The sequence below is a fragment of the Balearica regulorum genome, chromosome 13 (genome assembly GCF_011004875.1).
Source record: "Balearica regulorum gibbericeps isolate bBalReg1 chromosome 13, bBalReg1.pri, whole genome shotgun sequence".
NCBI lineage: Eukaryota > Metazoa > Chordata > Aves > Gruiformes > Gruidae > Balearica > Balearica regulorum.
Genome location: NC_046196.1, coordinates 4,538,153 through 4,562,732, shown reverse-complemented (window position 1 = coordinate 4,562,732; position 24,580 = coordinate 4,538,153). Strand labels below are relative to the sequence as shown.

The following is a 24,580-nucleotide window of genomic DNA, read 5'->3' as shown; positions in this document are numbered from 1 at the left end:
AACTCACCATAATCTCTAATGTCCAAATCTGCTCATTTTCTAAGTTCTGAATATGTTTTTGAATGCTTGGAAAATGTAATCAGGGTAATTTAGGCTAATCTTGAGGTTTGCTGCAAATTGAAAAGGGAAAGCTGGAAGAAAAGGATTAAGTCTTTATGACTTTTTTCTCTTTGAGATGCATTTAAACATCTCTTCCATCTTGAAAATGTTCTTCCAGTTTAGAACAATGTTTCTGACCGGCTTCTGTGAGTACACACCAGCAATTTAGTGTAGATGGATGGCTACTTTTAACTACCCCCATGCCCGGCTGTACTCCTAGAAGAGAATATAGTGTCTAAACACGGTAACTGTTCTGATTCCAACAATGAAGTACCTAAATTGTGTCTTCCACTGTTGTTGATAGAACTGTTAATGAAGAAAAACACATTGAAGGTGAAAATAGCAGGTTGATACGTCCCAGATACCACTGGTGTAGCCAGTGTTGTGTTCCCCAATGCTGAAAAAAAGTATGAACTCAAAATGCTCCATGAAAGTCACACTTTGAGTTAAAATAAATAAAAACAACTTTCATATTAATAATTTGAGGTGAGTTATTAGCATCTGCAGACATGTCTGCACAAGATGTGGTGAGACATTGAGAGATGACTGTGGACTTACTCATGCAGCGTGGATCCTTCTATCAGTCTTTTAGGATGCTAATGGCAGGAAGACAAGATAGAAGTGCAGGTGTGTTTACATCGTGCAAAGAAACAGCGTGCTGTGTAGACACACCCTCAGTCATATTATGAGTTTTTCTTTGGAAAAAATAAGTCCTCAACTTCCACTGACTTTTTAGGGGTGTTAGGCTGCGTATTGTGCATGCCAAATCAGAAAATCTCACCTGCTGTGTGGGGATTCCTAACTCTATTTTTGCTGTCATTTCAAATAAATGAAAGCTGTTGGTATTTGAATGTACGCTGATTAGGAATGTCTTAATTCAGTTTCAATGCAGTTCAGATACTGTCTTTAATTTCATGGAGCATAACTCAGCCATATAAAAAATCTGTACAAAACAGCATCAGATTTCTGTAGAAAAACTAGAAAGTGGAACATAAAATGGCTCTTCATGACCATAAAAATGTTATGCCCAGATTAAATGCATCATCAGCCATTCAACCATATGATTGCTTGTTAGACATGCCATTTTCTGCAAGTCTTTATGCTTAAGAGAAATGTCATCTTAGTCCATGGCCATCATTGTGCATAATTGGTGTCTTTTAAGAAACTAACTACCTGATTGGCAGTCTCATTTGAGTAGTTAGATGTCTAAATGATATTATTGTTCCTACGGGAACTTTTTGCACCAAAACTGAATGCCAGTTTTCAAATTTCTTGGCTGTGTTTTCCTACAGAGGGCTTATAATTTAAGACTTTGCACTAATAATTCTAATATGATTCTGCATGGATTTTTCATCAAAATTCAAGTACACAGACATATACAAAGTATCTGTTCTATAATATTTCTTTTGAAACTATTTTTTTTAAATAAAGTTAGCAACATGGTCATTTATGCTGATAGCACTAAAATCCAGTTTAACTTCTACGTCTTCTGGTAACAGTCCCTTGCATTACAGATTCCAGTTCCCAGACAATAGACCCCGTCATATTCTATGGCACTCTCTAACTCATGAAACAGAACTACTTTTGTTAGTCTATTTTGCCCTTGTTGCATCTTACAACAGCAGTAGCTATTGCCTGTCTGAAGACTGCTGTTAGAAGCTTTGTATGCCGTCTAATGCCAGGATATAAAGACATTACCAGTCCTGGTCCAATTCAGATAAGTGTAGCACATAATTCCACTTGCATCATGTTTGAAGATGAATCTGTACTTTTTTAGTGTTGCTGATCAAAGTTCCGGTCCCACAGACCCTAACAAACTTGAAAGATCTTACTTGCATTTCGGTCTCATTGAAGATTACTCGTTAAGGTTCTTGGTCTTGCCCTAGGTTATTGAAATCAGGATTCAATACAAAGCTTTCACTTTCTTTCAGTATGAAATTAGCTATCTTTCAGTCTCTGTTTTAGTAGCTACGCACGTGAGTAATGCTGTTTCATTCATATGCTTGTCACGGTATATTCACAGCTATGCTGCTTGTGGGAGCCTTAGCAGGAATTTGAAATTATCTCTATCCCAAATGGCTCTAAAGGCACCTAAAGGTTAAAAGTGTTCAGCCTCAGGAACAATGGCTGGTTCAGTTCAGTGGCAAAAATGGGAGCAGAGCTCTTTTGAAAAGCTGCTCCCAAGGGTTGTTGGATAGAGCCCTTTGTGTCTTGGTTTATGTATTAATTCTGCTTTCAGCTGCAAGGTTTTACAATACAATTAAGAGAAGTTTTATTTCAGAATTAAAACATGCTATGAAAATCATTCATTTCAAAACCAAAACTGTCTGGAGATCATGGGATTTTTGAATTATTTCAAAGGCATAATACTGCCAAAGTTATGGAAGTCCTATATTCCCAATGGATATGTTGTGACCATTTTTCCTTGATTCCTTTCTTGTATATTTTATGGCATGCGTGTTAACAAGCTTCAGTTTATGACCTTGACATTTGCTTATTTTTCTTTTGGAGGTCTTCATAAATCACCAAAATATTTTGTTTAAATCATTATAAATAAACCAACCAGAGAATAAGTCATTGAAATGGACAGAAGCAATTTCCTTTCTCTCTATTTGTGCGTAATAGTTGACTGGCCCATAAGCCGTTCAAAGATAGTGAAACATTAGCATGGCAGAGAAAATGCAGCCATATCTGCGTTTGACAAAATAACAGTACATTCATAATGCTGTTGGCTTCTTAATTTCAAAAGGCAGATTTTAATATTACTGACTTCAGAGAAAGATAAGAAGGGCAGTGCATAAGACATTATCAGTCCAGTGTGGAAATAATGCATTCAAAATTAAAGACAGCAGTTTAATTAAGTGCATGAAAGGCTGGCTTTTATGATCATATTTCAAATACTCGAATGTCTTTTCATCCATTCTGCCGTATGACTTTACTTAATAATATATCAAGAACAAAAAATGTATTGGAGTCTTTCTGCAAATTCAATTAGTCCAATAAAAAGAGAAAAATAATTTCTTTTTCATTAAAAAGAACTCAACCCTAACCCTTCTGATGACAAAGTGCAAGATGAGGAGGGGGGGGAAAGCTAAAGAACTATGAAAATTCTGCCTTTGTTACGCATTTATGTGTGCATGAAACAGATGAAGTGTCACCATTAGTAACATTTGTTATTGAAAGGACTAATTGCATTCTGCTACAGTTAGTAATTTATCAGATCCAGACCACAGGGTATTTACTTCTCCCTTAGGATGCATTCACAGTGCAGCAATAACTCCATAGTTTATTGGGCTGCTATAGGCAGGGTAATTATGCTAAAGTGTACCTCTTTCAGTGCTAAACTTAAAACTACTGTGACACATTGCACTAGTGCTTTACAGGTTAAGTGCAACCTCTTGAATCCTTTCTGCCTGCTAAGGGAAGTGCAGAGATCATAGATCTTGTGTACTAAACCAGAAAAACGAGTAACACAAACAACCCAGAAGTGCAGCATTTTAAATGAGAAATTATTAAGTGCGGTATACAACGAAGGAAATAATGTGCATTTCGAAAACCTCGAGATCAGTTAAAATGGCAAAGGGATCCGTTATAAGATATTGAGCTTTAGACTGAAAGCAGTAGGTTACTGGCTCAACCATGGCACACATCTGTACTGACTGAAAGTTATTACCACTTGTCAGCTCCTCTCTGACCTCTGTAAAATGAGGTGCTAGTCTCAGTCCAGCTCCCAGTGGGCAGACGTCTCCGTTACGAACACTTCCAGCACCATGCCTGGTTTGTCAGTCACAGCCTTGGCGCAAAGGCTTGTAGCGGTGCGGCGGTGAATAAACAACATCCTCACCTCTGAAGCTGGTTCTTTCAGGTCAGGGCTGAGGCAGGCTGGCAAATAATTTGAGAAAGTTTGAAACTCCACTGCTAACACTGGGTGGCTCTGGGAAATAAAAGATCTCATTTTCCAGAGTTGCACGTTGACAGGTTTCACTTCTGCTGACATAACTAAATGTGGCTCCAAGGGCTGTTGGGGAATGATCTGGTCCTGTTCTGTTTAGGGGTACCCACCATACAAATTGATTCCTCTCTGCTGTCATTTTTCCTCTTACTTGTCTTGTTCTTGATTCTTTTAAGACCATGCTGTCTATCTAGGGGATGCTTCCTACTATGTTTCTCTCAGTATGTGGTTATGAACAGATTCTTTTCCAGATATCTATTAATGTCCTAAACTCATTTTAACTTCAAAATATTCCTCTCCCAGAGGCTTCCTTAGAATAATTATCCATACTGTAAAGAATCAGACAGGCTGCATTCTGCAAATACAGCAACAAATTTACAATAGTGACTCAACAGGTGTTTTTAAAGCCATAATTTTCATATAACAGAGGTAAGAACTATAAAAACTATTTCTCTTTGCAAGCATGGAGGTACAAATAGCAAGTGTTTATGGAAGTATGATTTAATAAACATATGTTTGTTTTTTCATATAGGTAACCCTCCCGCTACAGGTACAGGAACTTTACACATCACCTTGGAGGATGTCAATGACAATGTCCCATCCCTTTATCCAACACTGGCAAAAGTTTGTGACGATGCAAAAGATCTCAAGGTAGTGGTACTAGGGGCATCGGACAAAGACCTTCATCCCAACACAGATCCATTCAAATTTGAACTGAGTAAGCAATCTGGCCCAGAAAAATTGTGGAGAGTTGCCAAGCTTAACAGTAAGTCTATTACCTTTTTTTCATATGCATTTAGTTCTCCCACCTCTACATCCCAGTATACTCACCCTGAGGCTGCCCATTATGTGAATTCAGGAGCAGTTGTGCATGGAAGTCCTGCAGGATGGATCCATTGCTGCTGCTTTACACTGTGCTGTTTGTGCTCATACCAGCTGCCTGGTGGGATGATTGTCTGCCTTTTCCTCTGAAATCTGAACTTTTTTCCTCTTCTTATGTTGACCAAACTTCCCTCTTTTAGCTTTGCATTAAAGAAAGGCTACTAATGACTTACAGTTTTGTAAAGATTACTGTATTTCATGGCATGGAATTTGTTTGCACAAGATGCACAAGGCTTTGCTATAGGCCAGCACCAAACTGTTGCATGCGCTTTAACAATGTACTTGAAAAAATTCCTGATTTTAAGTATTTGGACTCTTTGCAAATAAAATACCCAAAGGCACTAGGACCGTACGCTATTGGCAAGAGGATCAAAGCACATGCTATGCAACTACAGAATGTTCGTATGGCAAATTGTGGGCACAAACTACTACATTTCTTTTTAATGTAGATTATTTCTGTTTGGGTTTTAGTATGTATTATTTGTCTCTGTCACGATCGAATCTTTTAGCAGTTCATTTCACATTGTTCTTAGAAAAACCTGATGATGGATGTGATGTCTGTACCTGCCTGCAGGTTGTCGTGGGCAAAGCAGAGGAGTCATTTTCTTTGCAGTTCTCCAAATATCAAACCCCCACTCTGTTAACCCCCTAAAAGAGTCAGCACATTCACCTGGGTAGCTGTTATGACCCAGTGCTGCTCAGGTGGAGCAGATCTGTGGATCTGAAGGGGCATTACTTCCCTTCACTGCCTTCTCAGTCAAACTGGGACTGTAGTTAAGCAGCTTTGCCAGTACTTCCTTGCAGGAAGGGTTTTTGCCTTTGGCAAATAAATATATTCTTCTCTGTTGTGTTGCTTTGGGGATGACATGCCTTAGCATTTTGTTAATATATTAGTTTCCACAGGCAAATTCTACCAATAATTTGCAGACCAAATAAGGTATTTAAACAAAAGGGGCTCTTAAAAGTCTGTCTTTTGGTGGGGTTTGGAATGTGTTTGCAATTAGCTCTCAGCCCATGAAAGAATTTCTCTAACTGCTTCTTCTTACCTCCAAGTCAATTATTTAATCTTTTCCTTAGAGCATTCTCATTTTCTTCTTAATTTCCATGAGTAACTGTGGCATGTCTAATATTATTTGCAGATTCCTCTTCCCTTCCAAACAACCGCTATTTGGCTAATTCTCACCTTATCCTTTGCAGATACTCATGCCCAGGTCATCCTGCTTCAAAACCTGAAAAAGGCCAATTACAACATCCCAATCTCAGTGACAGATTCTGGAAAACCACCTCTGACTAACAACACAGAACTGAAATTACAAGTGTGTTCCTGCAAGAAATCCAAAATGGACTGCAGCGCAACTGATGCCCTTCATATCAGCATGACCCTTACTCTTCTTTCACTCTTCAGTTTGTTTTGTAAGTCTTTCCCTGAACTGTAAGTAGAGAAGTGTTATTTAGCTGCTCATTTGTATGCTGCATAAGAAAACCTACCAAGGGAGAAGTTAAATACATACATTGATACCAAAATGCAGTAAGTTTGGGGCTTTTTTTCCTGAATAAGTAGCTATAAGAAAGAGGGAGGGGAGGGTTTTTTCGTAGTCAAAAATAGCAATGAATGCCTAGTTGTCATCAAATTAAGAAATAGAAGCAATAATTTTAAGGAGAATCAAAGAGAATTAGAACTAGCATATGATAAACTAAGAAGTACCAGCTGTAGTAGCAGATTTGTGAGATGCTTTCATCTCTCCCCACTTGAATTCAATTCAGAAACAGGAGATTAAAGGTGTTCTTGTAACAATAGCTGTTCTGGGTCGCCATGAAAATGAGCACTATCTGCTTCAATCTATTCCTCTGCATAACAAAGTGCACAAGCAACTGGAACGTGGGGAACCTATTCAAGATTCTGGGCTTAGAGACACCCAGAATTGATAATCAAATTGCAAGTCTGGGTTGGAGGGCAGAGAGAACTGATACATAAAGGAAGCTTCTGCTGCTTCTAAGAAAGCTTTCTAAAAGAGACTTATGAAGTTCCTAGTTTGAATTGGAAGGAGTAAAAAAAAAAAAATCCCAGAATGACTAAAGAGTAGGAACTCAAAGCCATGGAATCCCAACATCTAACCTAGATGTGTCCCTGGCTTGTCCTGTGACAGGTTCCAGCAAATGTTTTGATGCAGTATTATTTTGAGTTCCTTATCTATTAAAAAGGAATAGCTGTATCCTATAACTATGATAGTAAATCTGTTATTCAAGGATTATTACCATCATATTATGTTAGTAAAATACATGGTATGGTGAATTAATACCTGAGCCGTAGTGAAAGGCCTTATATTCTTGACAAGATAAAATCTACCATGAGGCAGAGACAGAGGTCAAGGCACAGATAGTTTACACGTCTGAGGCTTGGTGTATGCTTGATTACACATCTTGTCAGGTTTTTTTCTTACAGTATATTACTTTTATCCCACAAGGTTAGCGTGAAGGTCATTGTGAGAGAATTAGAACTAGCTAATGTTTGTGATGCTCTTTGAAGATGAAAAGGACTATATAAATGCTAAGTGCAAATTCACGTTCTTTGTTCCAATCAGTGACATCTGAAGTATCTCCACTGGCTTTGGTTCAGTTATTCTGGGTTTAGTCTGCTGGAACCAAACACAGACGTCAGCTGTTAGAAGTAATATGTTAAAAATATTTGACAGTACGTGACACTATCGCATCAGTGACATAAATATGCAGCTCATTGATTCAAATATATTCTTGTTACCATTTCATAAATGTTGCCGGTGCTATACTAGGTGTGACTTTCACCACTGGAATTACTTTCTTATCTGACCTGATTTGCACTTGAACTTTCTTTACATTAATGCATTTGTTCAGAATACAAGGAGGAAGAGAAAAGCATTTTGCTTTTGAAAGTAATCATGTTGCTTTTTTCTTGTCCCCAAAGAAGTCTGATCATTTTCCTTACATTGAATTATAAAAAGCAGTTCTAGGTATTGGAAAGCTCTTCTTGAATTGCTGTTCTTGACTACAGATCTTCTCCAGCTCAGCTGTGGGCAGAATATAGGCCCCTGGCATCTGAATGGTGCATGGCGCTCTGAATCCTGAATTACAGCAGGATTCCCTCTCCTACTATAAAAGAATAAATAGCACTGAATAGTCTTTGCACTGGGAAACAATACAGACATGCCTAGAGCCTTTCTGCAACCTTATATTCACTCAGAGTACTGTAACAAGTATGGAGAGAGTTGTAATTTTAAACAAAGAGTGGAGTAAGATTATGCACATAATCTGCCAGTGGTATGATGATCTGGTCTGTGGTCTGAGCAGTAAAACCAAACCAAAGGGAAATAGTGGATGAGTTAAAGGGAAGGGGAAGGAACGATCTCCCTCTTGAGACCGAGGCTGTTGTGAATGAGAGCATGAATTCCACAAATACACTTCAGCATAAAGAGACCTAATCCTCAACACAGGACCACCCTTTTTTTTGCCAAAATATGCTACTAGTCCATTGTGTGGTTTGGGTTCAGCCAGTCACGCAAAGCAAGGCTGGTAATCCATGTCCGATACTTTGCTTGTGCAAAGCCAGCAAGTATAACAACTTTCATAACCATCTTGCTCAGGTGTAAATGACTACATGGAGACATAAAAGAATGAGGCTGGTAGCCAGTTAAAATAATGTGGTTCTGTATTTGAACTTCTCTAAAATGTGCTGGTATCACTGCATTCCCAATTCATTTTCACACATAGTTTTTTTTATAACTGTGATTAGTTCCATTGCAATGTTTTGTGTAGTCCAAATATTTATCAGAGTAATCAAAGATTACGATGCCATAAAAACAAAGAGAACTTTAGTGCTTATTGAACAGATGAAATATCCCGTTTCTAGTGGCAAGTTATGGGTTTAATTTTTGCAAAAGCCCTTACGTGGCTTACTTTTTGCTCCCAATGTTTATGTTTTATGAGGCTCTTGTTCCTAGGAGGTAAATCCTTCAGTCAAATGAACTTTGTTATTCATGCCAAAGTATTTCTTTTTGTATTTGACATCTGGTGTGAGGATAGATAGCCCTATGAAAGAGCTGTTCATGATAAAAATGCCCTGCATGAATCTCCTACCCATACAAAACAACTTGGTATTATCATTTAAATGGTGCAATTATTATCTATACTTAGAATATATGCCTCCTTTGTAAATCATGGAAGAAGTCATATGTGGTAGATTTCTGAAGTATCTCAGCACAGAACTGAAGAGCCTGATTAAAACTGTAATGCATGCAAAAAGCAGCAGTTTGGCCTATTCTGTAGCTGCCCTACTGTGTTCAGTATACTGAGGGATAATGGGATACAGACTGCAGAGTTGCCCAGAAGCCCTTGGAAAGGGAGATATACTTGGAACAAGAAAAATACAGCAGTTCTTGTCAGCCAGAAATAGAAATTATAAGATGCCAAAGTATATGGGCAGACTGCTGGTTTTCAACAACAAAACAGTAAGGTGTGTGGTGGAATTAAAAGATGGTGAATACAGAGTTGATTGAAAAATGGGGCATCTTTTCATGTTTTGTACTTAACCTAACTTATTACCATGGGGAATCACTGCAGTCAAGCTGCAAAGATGTATAGTGGACAGGTAGAGGACTTTCCAAAGTTATAATAGTTAATGCTAACAATTAATGGAAAAAATATTAAGGCTTATCTGTCATTAGTGCAGACACCATGTTTAAGATGAGACCTAGTGTAGTGGCATCTTGTCCTCTGTGAGCTTTTCCTAGCCACTACTGGAGACAAGATAGGACCAAAATGTTCAGATATAATTTAGAATTTAGTAATTCAGACTGAGGAAAAAGAACACATCAAAAAGTAGATCTGGATTCCTAGTCAGGGAGGAGGACTACAGAAATCAGTCACTTGAGGAAGATAAGTTGGAGAAAGTGGGAGAAAGAGCGTGTTATGCAGCATGTCTGGTGCTGGGTCTGAGATTGTCCATGTTGCCCCTTACGGCTGTATTGTCTCAGTGATCTCATGTTTTAACTGACACAGCTAAAACAGCTCTGTTCAGAATGACTGTAACCAAAGTGATGCGCTCAACAACACTAGAATTGTAAACAAGTTCGCGCTGGAACGTTTTTAGTAAGAGACTATCTACAATATGCCATAAGGATGCGGAACAGAGAGACAGGGTAAAAATGTGCCCTTTATTGCAACTTACAAATCGGTAGCTGATATTTCATTTAGGTATTGGTTTATATTATTATTATCATTTAAAGGAGTATTTGAATTCTAGACTTTTGATTTGATAATAATTATTTCACTTAATTGCATAATCATGGAACGATAATTGCATTTCATATTTCCTTTTATATTCTACCAACATAAAAGACCAAGTTACATTCAAATGTGTTGAATCAAGGGACTGAAAGAAGAACCAAAGGCACAATAGTCATGACCTGAACAAGCAGAACTCAGAGCAATTCCATTAGTAGCTCAGTCACACTAGCAATAATATTTTACTTAAATTTCCTTGTTAGAAAAAGACAGGACTTTAAACACTTCATGTTGGAAAAAAAAAAAAAATGATATCTTATTTGACTGTCAAACACTGATAAGAAACTTTTTTTTGTTAACCTGGCCAGTGGACTACAAAGTTGTAAGTTGACTTGAGCTTAAATAAGTATTTCATTATTATGAACAGAAAGTAAGGTGAGAGACTGGGGGGCAAATACTGCTACGAAGAAATTAAATAAGCTGGAGGTCTCTACATTGAAATTAATTTGTTAAACTGCGGGTGAAAGGCCTCAGGTGTGTTGAAAAACAGAGACTCACACAGATGTCTGTACTGCGATTGCAAAGAAGCCTTAGAGATACCCTTGAATTTAACTTCCGATTACTTTCCACTAACTTTTCCTTTTTTAATGCTTGCCACCATATTTTTCTGATTTGAGGAATGAAGCTACAGGGTCAATAGTCAAAATGTCTTTTTTTTTTCCTTGAAAACTATATATTTGGTATTAAACTATTACAAAAAATTCAAATTATAGTAAACTGGTGGATTTGAATTTACCTGAGCATAGCCAGACTTAAAACTGCAGTGTTATCTTTCACCTAGTTCATTTTTCAAAGCAACAGAAGCATCTGTATTTCTTGTATGTCCTGTGTTATTTGTGCAGGAACATCAAATGTCTGAAGACTGAAGCAATGCATTCTTGAATGGCATAAGACTAAGACAAATCATAGCAGCTTTCAAATGGAAAAGACCTTTAAGGTCATTGCTCTTCCCATAACAAGTGCAGATTTGTTACCTGCAGATACACAGTTTTGAGCCTTTATTGTGAGTTACTTGGCTTAGTTTTAGACAAGCATGCAGTATAATTTTTTCAGGGCTAACTACTATTTAGTTTTTACAGTAGGATTTTTGTTTTTCCCAAGAAAAAAAGAAAAAGTTCATCCCTGTTCCATATAGTTCCAAAGATGAAGCTTCAGAGAAATCATTCCCAACAGATGAATTAGCTAAAAACAATACTTTTTTAATGTTTTAGTTTGTCTTAGCATATTTTAATCTTCTATAGCAATTTCCTACTTTCCAGAGCAGTGGCATTTAATTAAAAAAAAATTAGTTTAATTAACAAGACTAGGAAAGTTTGCAAGATTAATTTTCCTATTTCTGAGAAGTAAAATATCTCTATATTGGCTATAATTTCAAAAACTACCAAGATGGGGAAAGTTTTTCAGTGAAAGGTGGTTTGCTGGGTTGTTTTGGGGTTTTTTGCACTATTATAACTTAAGTTACATTCCTGCATTAGAGCACATACCATGTGGGTACTTAAAGTAGCAGCTAAATGATGTTACCCATGTAATTGGAAATTAGTGACATTTAGTGAGTTCCAGTGATACAAATCTCACTTCCTAAAGCCAATAATAACAGCAGCAATATCCACTGTTACTCTAATACTTATTATCTCTCTAATACTTATTATCTTCATTCCAGATGCTTTTGTCCATATTAACATTATTATTGTTACTGCTAAATTGTCAGTGGGTATAGATGCGTTCTCAAACGCGCATATGAGAAAAATAACATTGTTATTTGTCTCCTTAAAGATTGTGGTTGATTAGACTCTAGTAAGGAAAGGATGGTTTGGGGGTTAAGGGATTGCATTCAAATTGAGACAGTCTTGATTTGAATCTCACTTTTCACACAGCCCTCTGTGTCCAGTGTTCTGATTTCTCTGCAAGTGTACTCAATTTGTTGTGCAGTTGGCTTTGGGAGCCCACCTAAAGTTAATGGGGCTTGAAATGGCACAGAAGTCCATATGTATGTACATAATTGAGACAGGATGTTTATATACCTAGTCATATAGACATGACAAATAGAAATACCCTCAAATTGTACATCAGCATATTTAAAATGTACTTAATGACATTACATTTTATTGAGTCAATTAGGTGGGAAATGGCATTTTACGCACATTTTAAACCATCCAAACATGTTCCAGAAGTATAGACATGAAAAAATACGACAGTTTAGAAGATGTGTGTTTGGAATGCAAGAGAGAAAAATGTTACTAGCAAATACAGCTCCTTCCCTAAGAGCTGTAATATTGTTCACGATGGTCATTCTGTAGTCATGAAATGAACATTTAGAGAGATCGGTTTGATAGACCATTCAGTGTTGTGAATTCAAATGAACATTTTATGTTTCCATTTTCTCAACAGTCACTGTTGATATATAATATTTTGTATTTCTTTTCTGAACAACCTCTTAAACTCACATAAATATATAACTTCAGATAGTTATCATTGGAATTGTTCTGGAGCGGACTCTGACTAAAAAGTAGAACTGAATAAATGACCAGTTCAAATATTTTTTCTGTCATTAATGGCCACTATACACCATGGGATTTCTGCTTCTTTTAACTGTGCCTGTCCTTGAATATTTCCCCACTCTATAACATCCCACCTCCAAATGTGCTCTCCATGTGGACAGCTGCTACTCAGCTTTAAATGTGATATATGATATTAAAGCTGAATGGGGGAAGAGTTGTTTTGCCTAAAGGTTAGATGGTATTGCTTTTGCTTCCCTACCATACTTACAAAGTCCTTTAAAATGCCATTGAGGTTTGGAGTATTTCAGACTAATCTTAAAGCCTTACTTTACCCATACACTTCATTTGTATATGTCACTGGTTAGTGCTTACATAAGCTGTCATGCTTACAAGTTCTTCTTGAAAAATTTTGAAATAGTCAAGTTGATATCAACTTAGCCAAACCTGGCAATTTTCTAATTTGATTTCTCCTTTTCCATGGCTTCTAAGCATAATACTTTCCTCACACTTTTATTCTTGCTTAATAAGAGGTTTTTCAGATGATTCTGTTAGTACTTCGAGCTGGGATTAGTGCATACCTACAGATCTGAATGTGTCTGGACTACTTCTGTTCATGTTCTACTTATTAAAACCTGATAGTAAACTAAGCTGTACTGCTGTGGAAGATGCGATCTGACAGCTTACGCAGTTATACATCGCTTTAGAAGGGTGGCTAGCCGTTACATTTGATACATTTCATTTTCAGCACAAATATGAAAAATTGGGAGACTTGTTCAATGCTACTATTTCAAAACTGTACTTATTCATTTCACTTGCTAAATATTTTTAACTGTTTGGCTAAATTTATCAGATTAGAGCATGAGAAAAATGTACTCCCAGACTGCAGGCAGTCACCTCTGCAATTGTTTTGCAGAGTAGATTTAGGGTAGATATTAGGAAGAAATTCTTCCCTGTGAGGGTGGTGAGACACTGGCACAGGTTGCCCAGAGAAGCTGTGGCTGCCCCATCCCTGGCAGTGTTCAAGGCCAGGTTGGATGGGGCTTTGGGCAGCCTGGTCTGGTGGAGGGTGTCCCTGCCCATGGCAGGGGGGTTGGAACTAGATGGGCTTTGAGGTCCCTTCCAACCCAAACTATTCTCTGGTTCTAGAAACATAGCACTGCACTGGACTGAGTAGTACAGCTTTCTGAATTTCTAAGCAAACATAGCTAGTCTTTTAGTTGATCTGAGGAACTTTTCTCTCAGATGGTGCTTATATGCATGTACATTCTGCACTTCATAAATATGGCCCATTACATAGTGAGTATTATGTGGGCACATGACAAGGAAGAGGTGAAGCAGAGACAAGGATTCAACAGTGAGCAAGGTCCTTGCCAGAAGTCAGAGGAGTAAGAAAGAGCACTTTGGCATAAATCAGCACTGTTTCAGATCTGCCAGTATAGTCTTATAATAAGTTAGCAGTGAGAGAGACATGCTTGGAAATATCATCTGCTGGTGTCAAACAGATACTCTTTGAAAATTACTTCAGCCTGAGCAACTTATTCCCCTGTGCAAGCTGATTAGTTTAGACTGGCATCTTTCTCCACCGTCTTGCCAATTTTGGCCAATTGCATAGCCCACGCTGGCATTTAACTCCTGAAGTTAAATATTGACATTGATATATGAAGGCCTACTGGAGCTTTGAGTAGAATTATGAGACACTCATTTCACAAACACTGTGCTAATGCATACTGTGTTTTTCCTGTCATTAAGAACTTTGAAATAATTTCCTCACATAAATGGGAAACAAATTATATGTGATGTTATAAGCTGCAAATTTTCAGGATAAACTCATTTAGTATTCTCTTCCTTATAAACTTTTCCACAATGTATTACTGTTCAGTGAGATCACTAATTTGCTCTCATCACAAGCATACCTACTGCTATACTTGATACTAAAAACTAAGTTTCCTAATTGCAGGAATAAGGACTGCAATTAGGAATAGCTGTGTCTGGGAATAGCTGTGTTCAATTCAAGTTCAGTGACATCTGGGGTGAAAAGATTCCTCTTTTTTTTTTTTTTTTTTTTAGAACACAATACCAGGGTAGTCAAAAACCAGTGACCACTAGATTTTGGCACTTGCAGCAAAGCCTAGACAGTGCTTGGACCACTGATGAGGTCACAGAAGAGCATAGCTATTAAATGATTATTTTACATAAAAGTGCAAAATATTATAATTTATAGGCATATGGTGCAAACACTGTGACATTTTTGGTGTTGAAAACTATCCATGACAAATCAACCAGCGATGTACATGAAAACCATTTCTGTTTTTCTAAGTTCTACGTGGAGGCTAAACTAATAACTGTGTATCTAATTAATGTCCTTTTATAGATGGTAAATCCAGGAAAGAAATACCTGGATGTTGATTAGCTGCCTAATCAGAAGCATGGTTCTGATCTCTTCTACAATTTTCGCATTACCTCTTTAACATTACTGAGGTTTTGATAAAGTCCATGATGTAATATCAACTTTTAATTATGCAAAGATTAATGTAATATTTCTGATGAGAGGGTAATTGAAAGAAATCTGAAAGAAATGGAGCATGCATGAGTTGAACTCCAAACTCCAGCTGTGTTAACTCTCTTCTCTGTTAAATGGGAATTAGAGGATGAATGTGTCTTGGGTAAAGTTCATTCCTGTACAGAGGGTCAGCATGAAATGTAAATGCCTTTAATTTTTATGAGGTTTTAACTGCAATGTAGGAAGCATAGCCTGTGCAATGGGGAGTGAGTTTGGTCTCATAAGGAACACATCTTTCAAAGGCTTTGAATTACTCAGTTTAAACCTGTTTCTTTAAAATAAGCAGGGAATTGAGTCACTAATACGTAAATATGTTCAGAGAAAGCTAAGGGTGCAACAGGGAAAGCTAGAATGCCTGGGAAATGCCAAAGCGTTTTCTGACATCAGAAGAAGCTGTTTTGCAAACAACAAGATTGTTTATTGGTTGATTAGAAGGGTTCTGGTGGAATATGAGCTCTTGGCAACCTGAACCATAGTGAATGAGGTTACATGCCACCAGTTGCCTTTTTCCTAGGACAGGGCATTATGAAATCTTTGTCTTAGAGTTATGTGCATTTTTTTCTCCATTTTATTCTATCACGTTGATCAGCGTAAGGAATAAACCTTAGATTAGCCCACTCTGAAATAGACAGGTAGCTATAGACACTGAAGTCATCAACAGTATAAACAGTCTGTATTAGGTGACTTGGTCCTTTTCCAAACCAATTCAGCATCCAAAACTCCATGACTAGATGACAATTCAGATCTGTCCTGTGGAGTTTGCCGCCAACATCAACAACTCTTTTGACCTTCCAAATACAGTCAACATCAACAGACATTAGTGGCAGTAGAAAGGGGGTTTTGTTCCATTTAAGCTTCTACATCATGATGTCCCTACCTCAAACTGCATACCTAGACCTATTATTCCTATAGCATTATCACACTCCATACTATTGGTACATTAGATCCAGAGAAATATATACAGTGTTTGTCAGTTTTCTTGACCAGCAAAAACAAACATCATCTTCCAGTGCTAAAGTACTAATGCCAACAGACACCATCTGTTTATGACAATAAGCTGTGCTGAGACCTATTAACCATAATAGTAATAATTCAGACAGCAAGCACATAAAAATAACCCCTCCTATTTCACTGTTATCTCACCATTTGACTGTTATCTTAAAAGGAACGTGGCTGAATGTACCTCTCAAGTGTCGAAAAGGTAGAGCAGAGAAGAACTGTGAGATGAAAATGGTGAAGATCACATTAGAGACTTCAGTGAGAGTGATTTCTGGAGAAAAAAGTTCTATGTAGCTGTGCCAGCTTTATGCTGCTTGCACATTCCCCAGATACCTTAAGGGAAAGGTGGGGGATGACCACGTAAGAACAACGATGCACAGACTGCCTTTGTGGCTTTCGTGCCTGCAGCTGTATGCAGCAAATTACTTCTTGTAGGTAGTCAGAAATCACGTGTAAAACAACACACGGTGTGTAATAGTTCTTGAGTGCTGAGACCAGCTATAGAGACAGCATTGTTCTTAACAGCCAATACAAAGAAAATAAAATAATTACTAGGCATAATGATCATTAGTGTACAGATCTAAACCTGCCAGGCACAGGCTTACCAAGGCATTAAGTTCCTAAAAGAGATAGTTAGCATGGATCAGCAAATGTGCTCCCTGCACACATTCTTTGCACCTTTTATGCTCACAGTATTCCTTAAATACTAATATCTTTTACGAGCTGTTGCCAGCTGCAAACTTTAAATCGTGCATGATATAAAATACATAAGAATGGGTCCAAAAAAAAAAAGCAACCATCAACACAACCTCACTGAAGTCAGTGGATAAACACTAGAAGTCAGTACTCTTTAGGGTCGTTTTTTTTTAGAGTTGGGACTCAAATAAGTAGACCCTAATAATTTGGCATCGTGCGTGTATTTCTGGAACTTTCATTTGGTCCTGCTTTATGGGGAGAATAAAGAGGGGGGAAAAAAAAGCAAACAAGAAAAATACAATTCCTATACAGGAAACAATAATGAACACTGGAAATCCAGCTGGGGAATTGAGGTTTTAAATATGGACCAGATGCTTATCAGACCCCCAAAGAATTTATAATAGAGCAGTTCTGTTGAGGTCAGTAGATCTGCTTGCATTCATCATTGCACTTTCGCCACAATACTTTGATTGTTCTTGATTTCTGTAGAGTTTGTATTAAGGGAGTTACTGGCCAGAATGCTCGTCCAGTAACACTTTAGATGATTATATCAGTATATTTTTAGGCAGTAAATTTGTAACTGATAAACTTTGATATGAACCACAGAAACTAAAAGTTAGATTAAATTCTGTATTGGACATAAGCAATTTTGTATCAACTCTGTGTGCAATAGAAATAAGGAAGACAGATTTGATCTTAAATATTCTTACTGGAACTACCAAAAATTATTTACTGAAATTTTACAGCCTATAATTTTAAATTTTTAATCTTATTTTAAAAGCTAAAAACTACTCATTTATCAATCCAGCTTTACAAAAGGTTCAAGTCATCATTAATGAACAGAGGCATATATACTATCCTTCCAAACAATGTTTGGAATAAGATAATTTTTTTAACACAACTTCAGTTAAGGCTGGTGAAAGGGCTGAGCTGAATTCATAGTAGTTTTGTCACCCTTTGCCAATGCCAAGATTTTTGTAGATGTTTGTTTCAGCAAAAGCAGATGTGAAGGAGACAGGACTTTATGGATGCTCGCAGGGAGCTCCTCCTCATACATGGGAAAGCCTGGGGAAAAGCCCAAACAGGTTTCTTTGAAAACATGTCAATGAAAGCTGCCATCGTGGGCTACGAATGAGATGAAAAATGGGTTGTGTAGGGATAATCCAGGAAAATATGTGCAGTAGGGAAGAAGGCCATGAAGGCGTTCGAGTAACAGAGGGTTTGTCAAAGTGGCAGACTAGGAAAATGCTCTGTACAGCAAAAGACTGGCAGGATATGAGCACAGTAGCTTGAATTTGTCAAGGGCTGTGAAAAGACGTTGCAAAACTGCTAACTGAGGAGAGCCTGGGTAGATGATTTAGCTGTTTGAACAGCTAAAAAAAATCCTTTGGGATGATGTGTGAAAAAGCATCTTCTAGATTAACACATAACCTAAATATACAGACCTAGAAAGGAGAGATTCCATGACAAAAACCTTCTCCAGTTTCTTTCTGGTTTTAGGCTGGAATAAGAGGCAGGATGATAATGTTGTCCTGAGCAATCAAAGGAAGAACTAGAAGGGAGTGCTTTAGGGGAAAGATTTAAGAGCTCAGTTTTGGCTGTGCAGAGCTGTCAGCTAAACATCGAAAAGGTATCAGAGCTAGAGGTCGACATTTTAGTTTAAATGGAAAAGCAAGTAAAGAGAGTAAGATCTCTGAACTGTCAGCACTGAAGGGATTGCTGAACGTGTATGAATGGTGCCACAAAGAAAGGGAAGCAATTAAAGTAGGGGGGAAAATGTTTCCCCAGAAACCTGGGATGGAGGGAATGAGACAGAAGGTCATGCTGGAAAAGTGATTAGAGAAATCATAGTAAAATGACAGGAGGAGACACAGGAGCCAAGGGAAGCATCACATTTCCAGGCATGTGATTAAATGGGTTGAAGGCAGCTGATAGGTCAGAAAGGATGAAGTTGAGAAGAAATTTCAGTAGAAAGAAAGTCTAGGCAGGGACTGTAGAGCTTTGAGATGAAGAGCTGTGGTGGTGCTTGAAGATGCAGGTGGGGTAACAGGGAGAATCTAAAGCATGCTTATATTGTGAGAGAGAGAAGCTAGCCTTCAGTAGATAAAAAACTAAGATAGGAAAAAACATATTCATAATTAAAGCTGAACTAACTAGTTTTAATATATAGTTTACTCAGAAAAGGCAAGGCGTATGATAAGGTAGTAACGCTCATTATATTTGTCAATATAATGTAAAATATACAAGCTTTTCTTCAGGTCTGCACATAAATCAACATATATTGCCCTTTATTTACAAGCTGTTGGTAAAGCAGTCACTAGCTGCTTGAATTTGTGTGATATTTATAAATTTTGTGCTGACAGATTCCTCTGGTGAAGTTTCAGCCTATAGATTGTGCAGAAATTCAGTGCTACAGCTGCTGTTCATTCATCATATACAAGAGCCTGTCCTTGGCAGGAAGACATCCAGGGATCTCCTAACATTCAGAGTAGCTTTGCCAATTCAAAAGCCAGTGTTATATTTCCTTTGAGTCAGGATTGAAAAAATGCCCTTTAATGATACTAAGCTTCTTTGCGATCTGGAAATGCTATTTTTCCGATGGTCTGTGAGATCAGAGTCCTGAACTCTTGCTTTTCACTACCTCAGGAGGTCAAGTTGTTTATGAGAATTTAGTCCTAGCTGGAATCCTTAATCCCAATATATACAAACTTTGGCAGTCACGATCACAAATTTCCTATATGTAAGTCTGAATCCTAATTTTGTGGCCAGACATTTTCTTTAAACAGCATGCTAAAATCCATTTGCCAAGCAATTCCAGAATTTCCAGATATTTGGAAATCTCAGTGATACTTCTTACTTCAGTGAGTCCCATCCATCAGTCCCTCTACTGGTTCTTACGCTTGTTTAATTTGCTTTACTTACTTACCTTTATTTAACAGAACTGAGGTCATGCTACAGGGGAAAGGACATGCTGATGTGTGCTCCCCAGGTGTCTGCCTTGCTGCACAGCCCATCTGGACAGGCCCCTAGCTGGAAGAATTTAATATTGAAGTCAATTCATATAATAACAAGAAACAAACAGATAAAGTAAAATAGCCTTATCAATAATTATATTAAACTTGATTTGCCCCAAACCAAAAGCAGGTAATTAAAAATGAGTAAAGAGTACAAGCCAACATCTAATAATGACCAGTATGTTACTGTTGACACTGCAGCTCTGTGGTTGTGACAAAACTATTGATATTGCATCATTTAAATGTACAAACACAATATATATTAGACAAACATTTCCTGAGTGTTTGTGAGTTTTGATGCATATGTTTGACTTGCATTGTTGTGTTTTGATACAGCAGTTGTCTCCTCCCAGGGTAGAGAGCGCAATCCTTCAATGCCCTGTTGTGGTTTAACCCGGGTAGGCAGCTGCTCACTGCCCTGGAGGGATGGGGAAGACAGTCAGAAGGGGCAAAGTGAGTAAACTCGTGGGTTGAGATAGACAGGTTAATAGGTAAAGCAAAAGCCACGCGCACAAGCAAAGCAAAACCAGGAATTCATTCTGCACTTCCCATGGGCAGACAGGTGTTCAGCCATCTCCAGGAAAGCAGGGCTCCATCACACGTAACAGGCACTATAATCATGTCATTTTTAAAGATACTGTTTGTTTGCTCTTTGCTTATCAGTGTGTGTGTGCACACAAGGGAGTGACTCCCTGGCATTTTACTTGCACTCTTGCACTAACAAATAATCAAGGTGTCAAATGGGGAGTGTATTGGGTCTGGCTGCGAACGAGTTACTTTTCCCCAAAGCAGCCCTCAGTGCTGTGTATCGGTAGTAAGCAAGGTGTTGGTAACGCACCAGTGTTTGGGATACTCCTGAGCAGCACTGGCACAGCATCAGGGCTGCCTCTCCAACACCCCCCTGCTCAGCGGTAGACTGGGGGTGGGCAAGATCTTGGGAGTGGACACAGCCAGGACAACTGTCCAGAGGGATATTCCATACCATATGACATCTGCTCAGCAATAAAAGCTGAGAAAAAGGAGGAGGAAGGGGGGCATTTGTTATTTACATTTGTCTTCTAGAGCAACCGCTATGCATACGGAAGCCCTGCTTCCCTTTAGGTGGCCGGACATCGCCTGCTGATCGGAAGTAGAGAATAAATCTTTTGGTTTTTTCTCTTGCTTCCATGCACAGCCTTTTGCTTTTGCTTTATTGAACTGCCTTTATCTTGACCCACGAGTTTTTTTCCATCTTATTTATCTCCCCTCCCTGTTCTGCTGAGGAGGGCAGTGATAGAGCAGCTTGGTGGGCACTGGGTGACCAGCCAAGGTCAGCCCAGCACTGGGAGAGTCAGGTCCTGGCTCGAGATTTATGCTCAGACCTCTGCACTACATTTTCCTGAATTGCACTGCAAAGGTCTCTGAATGCCCCAGGTGACATTTTGGGTTTCCTCGTGGAAATTTCTGTCTTCACAAATAATTGCTTCTGAACCTGGCTAATTTATATTTAATTACTGACAAATGTGCATGCACTCAGTCAGTAATTTGATTGGGGAAAAAACCCAAAAAGTTAAAAGATACTACGATCTGCGCAGTAATAATCACACACGTTTCCCATCGTTTAGGTCTGTAAGAACTCCTGACATTTGAAGCTGTCCTACCGAGTTGCCATGGCAACGAGAAAAAAGAAAACGTCAGATCTGAAGATTGCAGTTTACAGTTACTGTTCTTCACTACTAGGCCTCAGTTGCTCCAGATTCAGTTTAATTTGCAACCTCACCTAATCTGTCCGACTATACATTGGTGTTTGACAGCCTCTACCCTAACTTTCATTTATTAATGGATTCCTCTTGCAAGACGCAAGGTTTATGCGAATTTTCTCTGAATGTTAAAAGACCATGACATCTAAACTGGACCTTGGGGGAGCAGAAAACAGATTGACTCCATTTTTTTCTATCTGTTGACTTGTTGCTATTCAACTGTTCAGAAAATATTTTGTCTGTGGGTTAGTATTTGTATATGTATGAGTGTATGTATATATATATATTTATATAGAGAGAAGAGTTATACAACAGGTTTAGCTTTTATAAAATATTCATCTGGAGCGTGCAAGGGACAAAGCAGAATAATTCAGCCACAGATGAATTGTAACTATTCTACCATGGCTAAACCTACTGTAGTTGCTGTTTATAGTGTGGCCAGAAGGAGAGAGCCTACTGCAATCATACCGCTACAACAGCCACTTTGTTGACACCAAATAAAGCAGGCCCAGGGCTCTGCAGTGTCACTTCTTGTACCTCAGGTTCAGCAAACAAGAAATGCAAGTCCCCCTGGCTTGTTTCGGATCTGAACTGCTTTCCTTATGCCCCAAATGGAATTTACGATCCGGCAGGAGCACAGCGCTTTGCTCCCCATTTCGGTGGGAGCAGCGCTGGGAGGTGCTGCGAAGCTCAGATTTGTGAGAAAGCGGGAAGCAGCCAGCTGCGACCAGCGCTGTGTGGGTCACGATTTACAGCAGTGGGAGTGCTGGGCCTGATTTTAAAGGGGCTTCCTTTATGTGCCGGCAGATTATTATTTGCCGGAGCAGTTTACAAAATTTTAAGTATTTCGTCAGCTCTGCAGACGCAGTTAAGTAGGTAGGAGTCTGCATATGAGAAGCTGATTAGAACAGCAAACGCAAAGTATTTCTCAGAAGCACTGGTGTCTCTCTCAGCCTCTATGCAGCCGTCATCACATACGTAAGTGCAAGGAGGAAAACAGATACCCTATTCTATAAATATATTCACACACATATATAGAGTTTTGAATATATATATACATACATACACATGTACACACAGTTTCCAGTTAAGAGTAACAAGAGCATTTCTTTGTGTGTGTAAACTTACCACACTTGTTTGCAGACATGGGAAAAAAAGGGTGTTCGTTATATATGAATATGGATCCTTTTTTATTCTGTGAGCATGTAAGGTTAAAAAAAAAACAAACAAACCTTCTAACTGTATCAAGATGATCATCTTGTTAATAAATTGTAAATGATCCATCAAAGCTCACACCAAATTTTTATAAAATTAACACAAAAAGTATACTAGTGACAGACTGTGGCTTTTATTAGAGCTTGCCAGTAACTAGGGTAAGGTAAGTGTCTTAGAATATTTTAATAAACTTGCTTATTTAAAGTTTAAACAAGAAAGCTTCCTTATGCAATAGAACTTTGCAGCTGCATTCTTTAGTTAGCATTTTTACAGTACTTATGAGTCATACTGTATGTTGTCTTTACTACAGTGAGATTATGAGCATATCTTCTACACCACGTATATGTTTCAATAGTAAAGCTTTTTGGAAGCATTAAAAAGTCCAAACATACATTTAGTTCTCCATAATGCTACACTAGATATTAAATGTGTGTTGGTGGTTAAAAATTGCTGTACAATAGCTTTTCTCTGACTTCCTGTATTGTACCAAATATGAAACAGGTCTTTCTTCTTTTTTCTTTTTTTTTTTTTTTTTTTTTAATCAGAAGGAGTAATAACAACCGTGACAGAGGAAAAATTAGTTTGTGTTGTGAACTTTCCTAACATTGTAGATGTCTTGATAAGATACAAGCTGCCTTCAGACAGGAACCTATTTTTCTCTTCCAGTGAAACTCCTGCAGTCCTGACCAAGTCAAATCTCCCACTGACCTTGTTTCCCTTGCAGTACGCTCTAGGTGTTTCAATTACCAAAGTGGTACTTCGAGGTTAGTGGGAGTTTGTGTTGAGCAAGGGCTTCAGGAGTGGGCTGTTAGGCAGCTGCAGGCATTTCAGTGGGAAAGTGCCTGATCCCAAACATTAACATGGGCATGCTTCTAGTTCTCTTTCTCTGCCCATGCCTTGTAATAATCATATGCTGCTGCTTTATCATCAACAAACATGTCTTTTAAAAAAAATGTAATTTTCAGGCAAATTTTTCAAAACAAGAAAATCAACAAATGCATAACACCACTGGATTTTCAACATGTATATTTAATGAATGCATCCAGATGCACCCAAAGATAAACTGCACCCTATGCTTTGATCTACAAAACCACTATCTTGAATAAAAGAAATTGTAATATCCTCCCCGACAAATACTCTTTTTCTACTTGCTTCCTCCCTCTCTCTATCCAGCAAAACCCACCTCTGGAAAGACACCCATTGACATTAGTGTCATTTCTATCAAGTACCAGATAAAGCTACCCTTTTCTTGTTTAAACCAAGGCTCATATAGCATTTGGTGGATCGTGTCAAGGGCATCCAAAATGAGGAACAAAGAAAAAAATCTCTTCTGCCTGGAACTACGCTAACAATGGGAAGACTTTTTCTACCACTCTGTGCCCAAGGACAAGAGATCTTTCTTCTTGGATAACACTGCAACCTTTTGACACGTAGAGAGGTCAGTATCATGGCTGAAACTCTGAATCAAGATGCATCAAAGCCTTCATTCACTATTATCACTTTATTTCTGCACCTAGATTAAAGCCTCCCAGCCTTTACTGTGTGTCTCTAGGCTTCAGATGGAGCTAATCACTGGACTACCTAAGCATGCAAAGAGAAGATGAAGCTGC

At 38.2% G+C, this 24,580-nt stretch overlaps 1 protein-coding gene across 2 annotated transcripts in view; it reads left to right on the top strand.

Annotated features, from left to right (window-relative positions):
• CDH13 (cadherin 13) overlaps nt 1-24,092 on the top strand; it is a 496,783-nt gene extending 472,691 nt beyond the window's left edge. Inside the window, exons 12-14 of one of the 2 annotated variants that reach the window (XM_075765776.1) lie at nt 4,584-4,817; nt 6,131-6,346; nt 21,621-24,092. In XM_075765776.1, coding sequence (XP_075621891.1) covers nt 4,584-4,817; nt 6,131-6,346; nt 21,621-21,628 — 458 coding nt within the window. In that variant the 3' untranslated portion in view covers nt 21,629-24,092. Of the gene's footprint in view, nt 1-4,583; nt 4,818-6,130; nt 6,385-21,620 lie in introns of those variants that run through there. The other variant, XM_075765775.1, reaches the window with a different exon arrangement.
• Nucleotides 24,093-24,580: the final 488 nt, after the last annotated feature.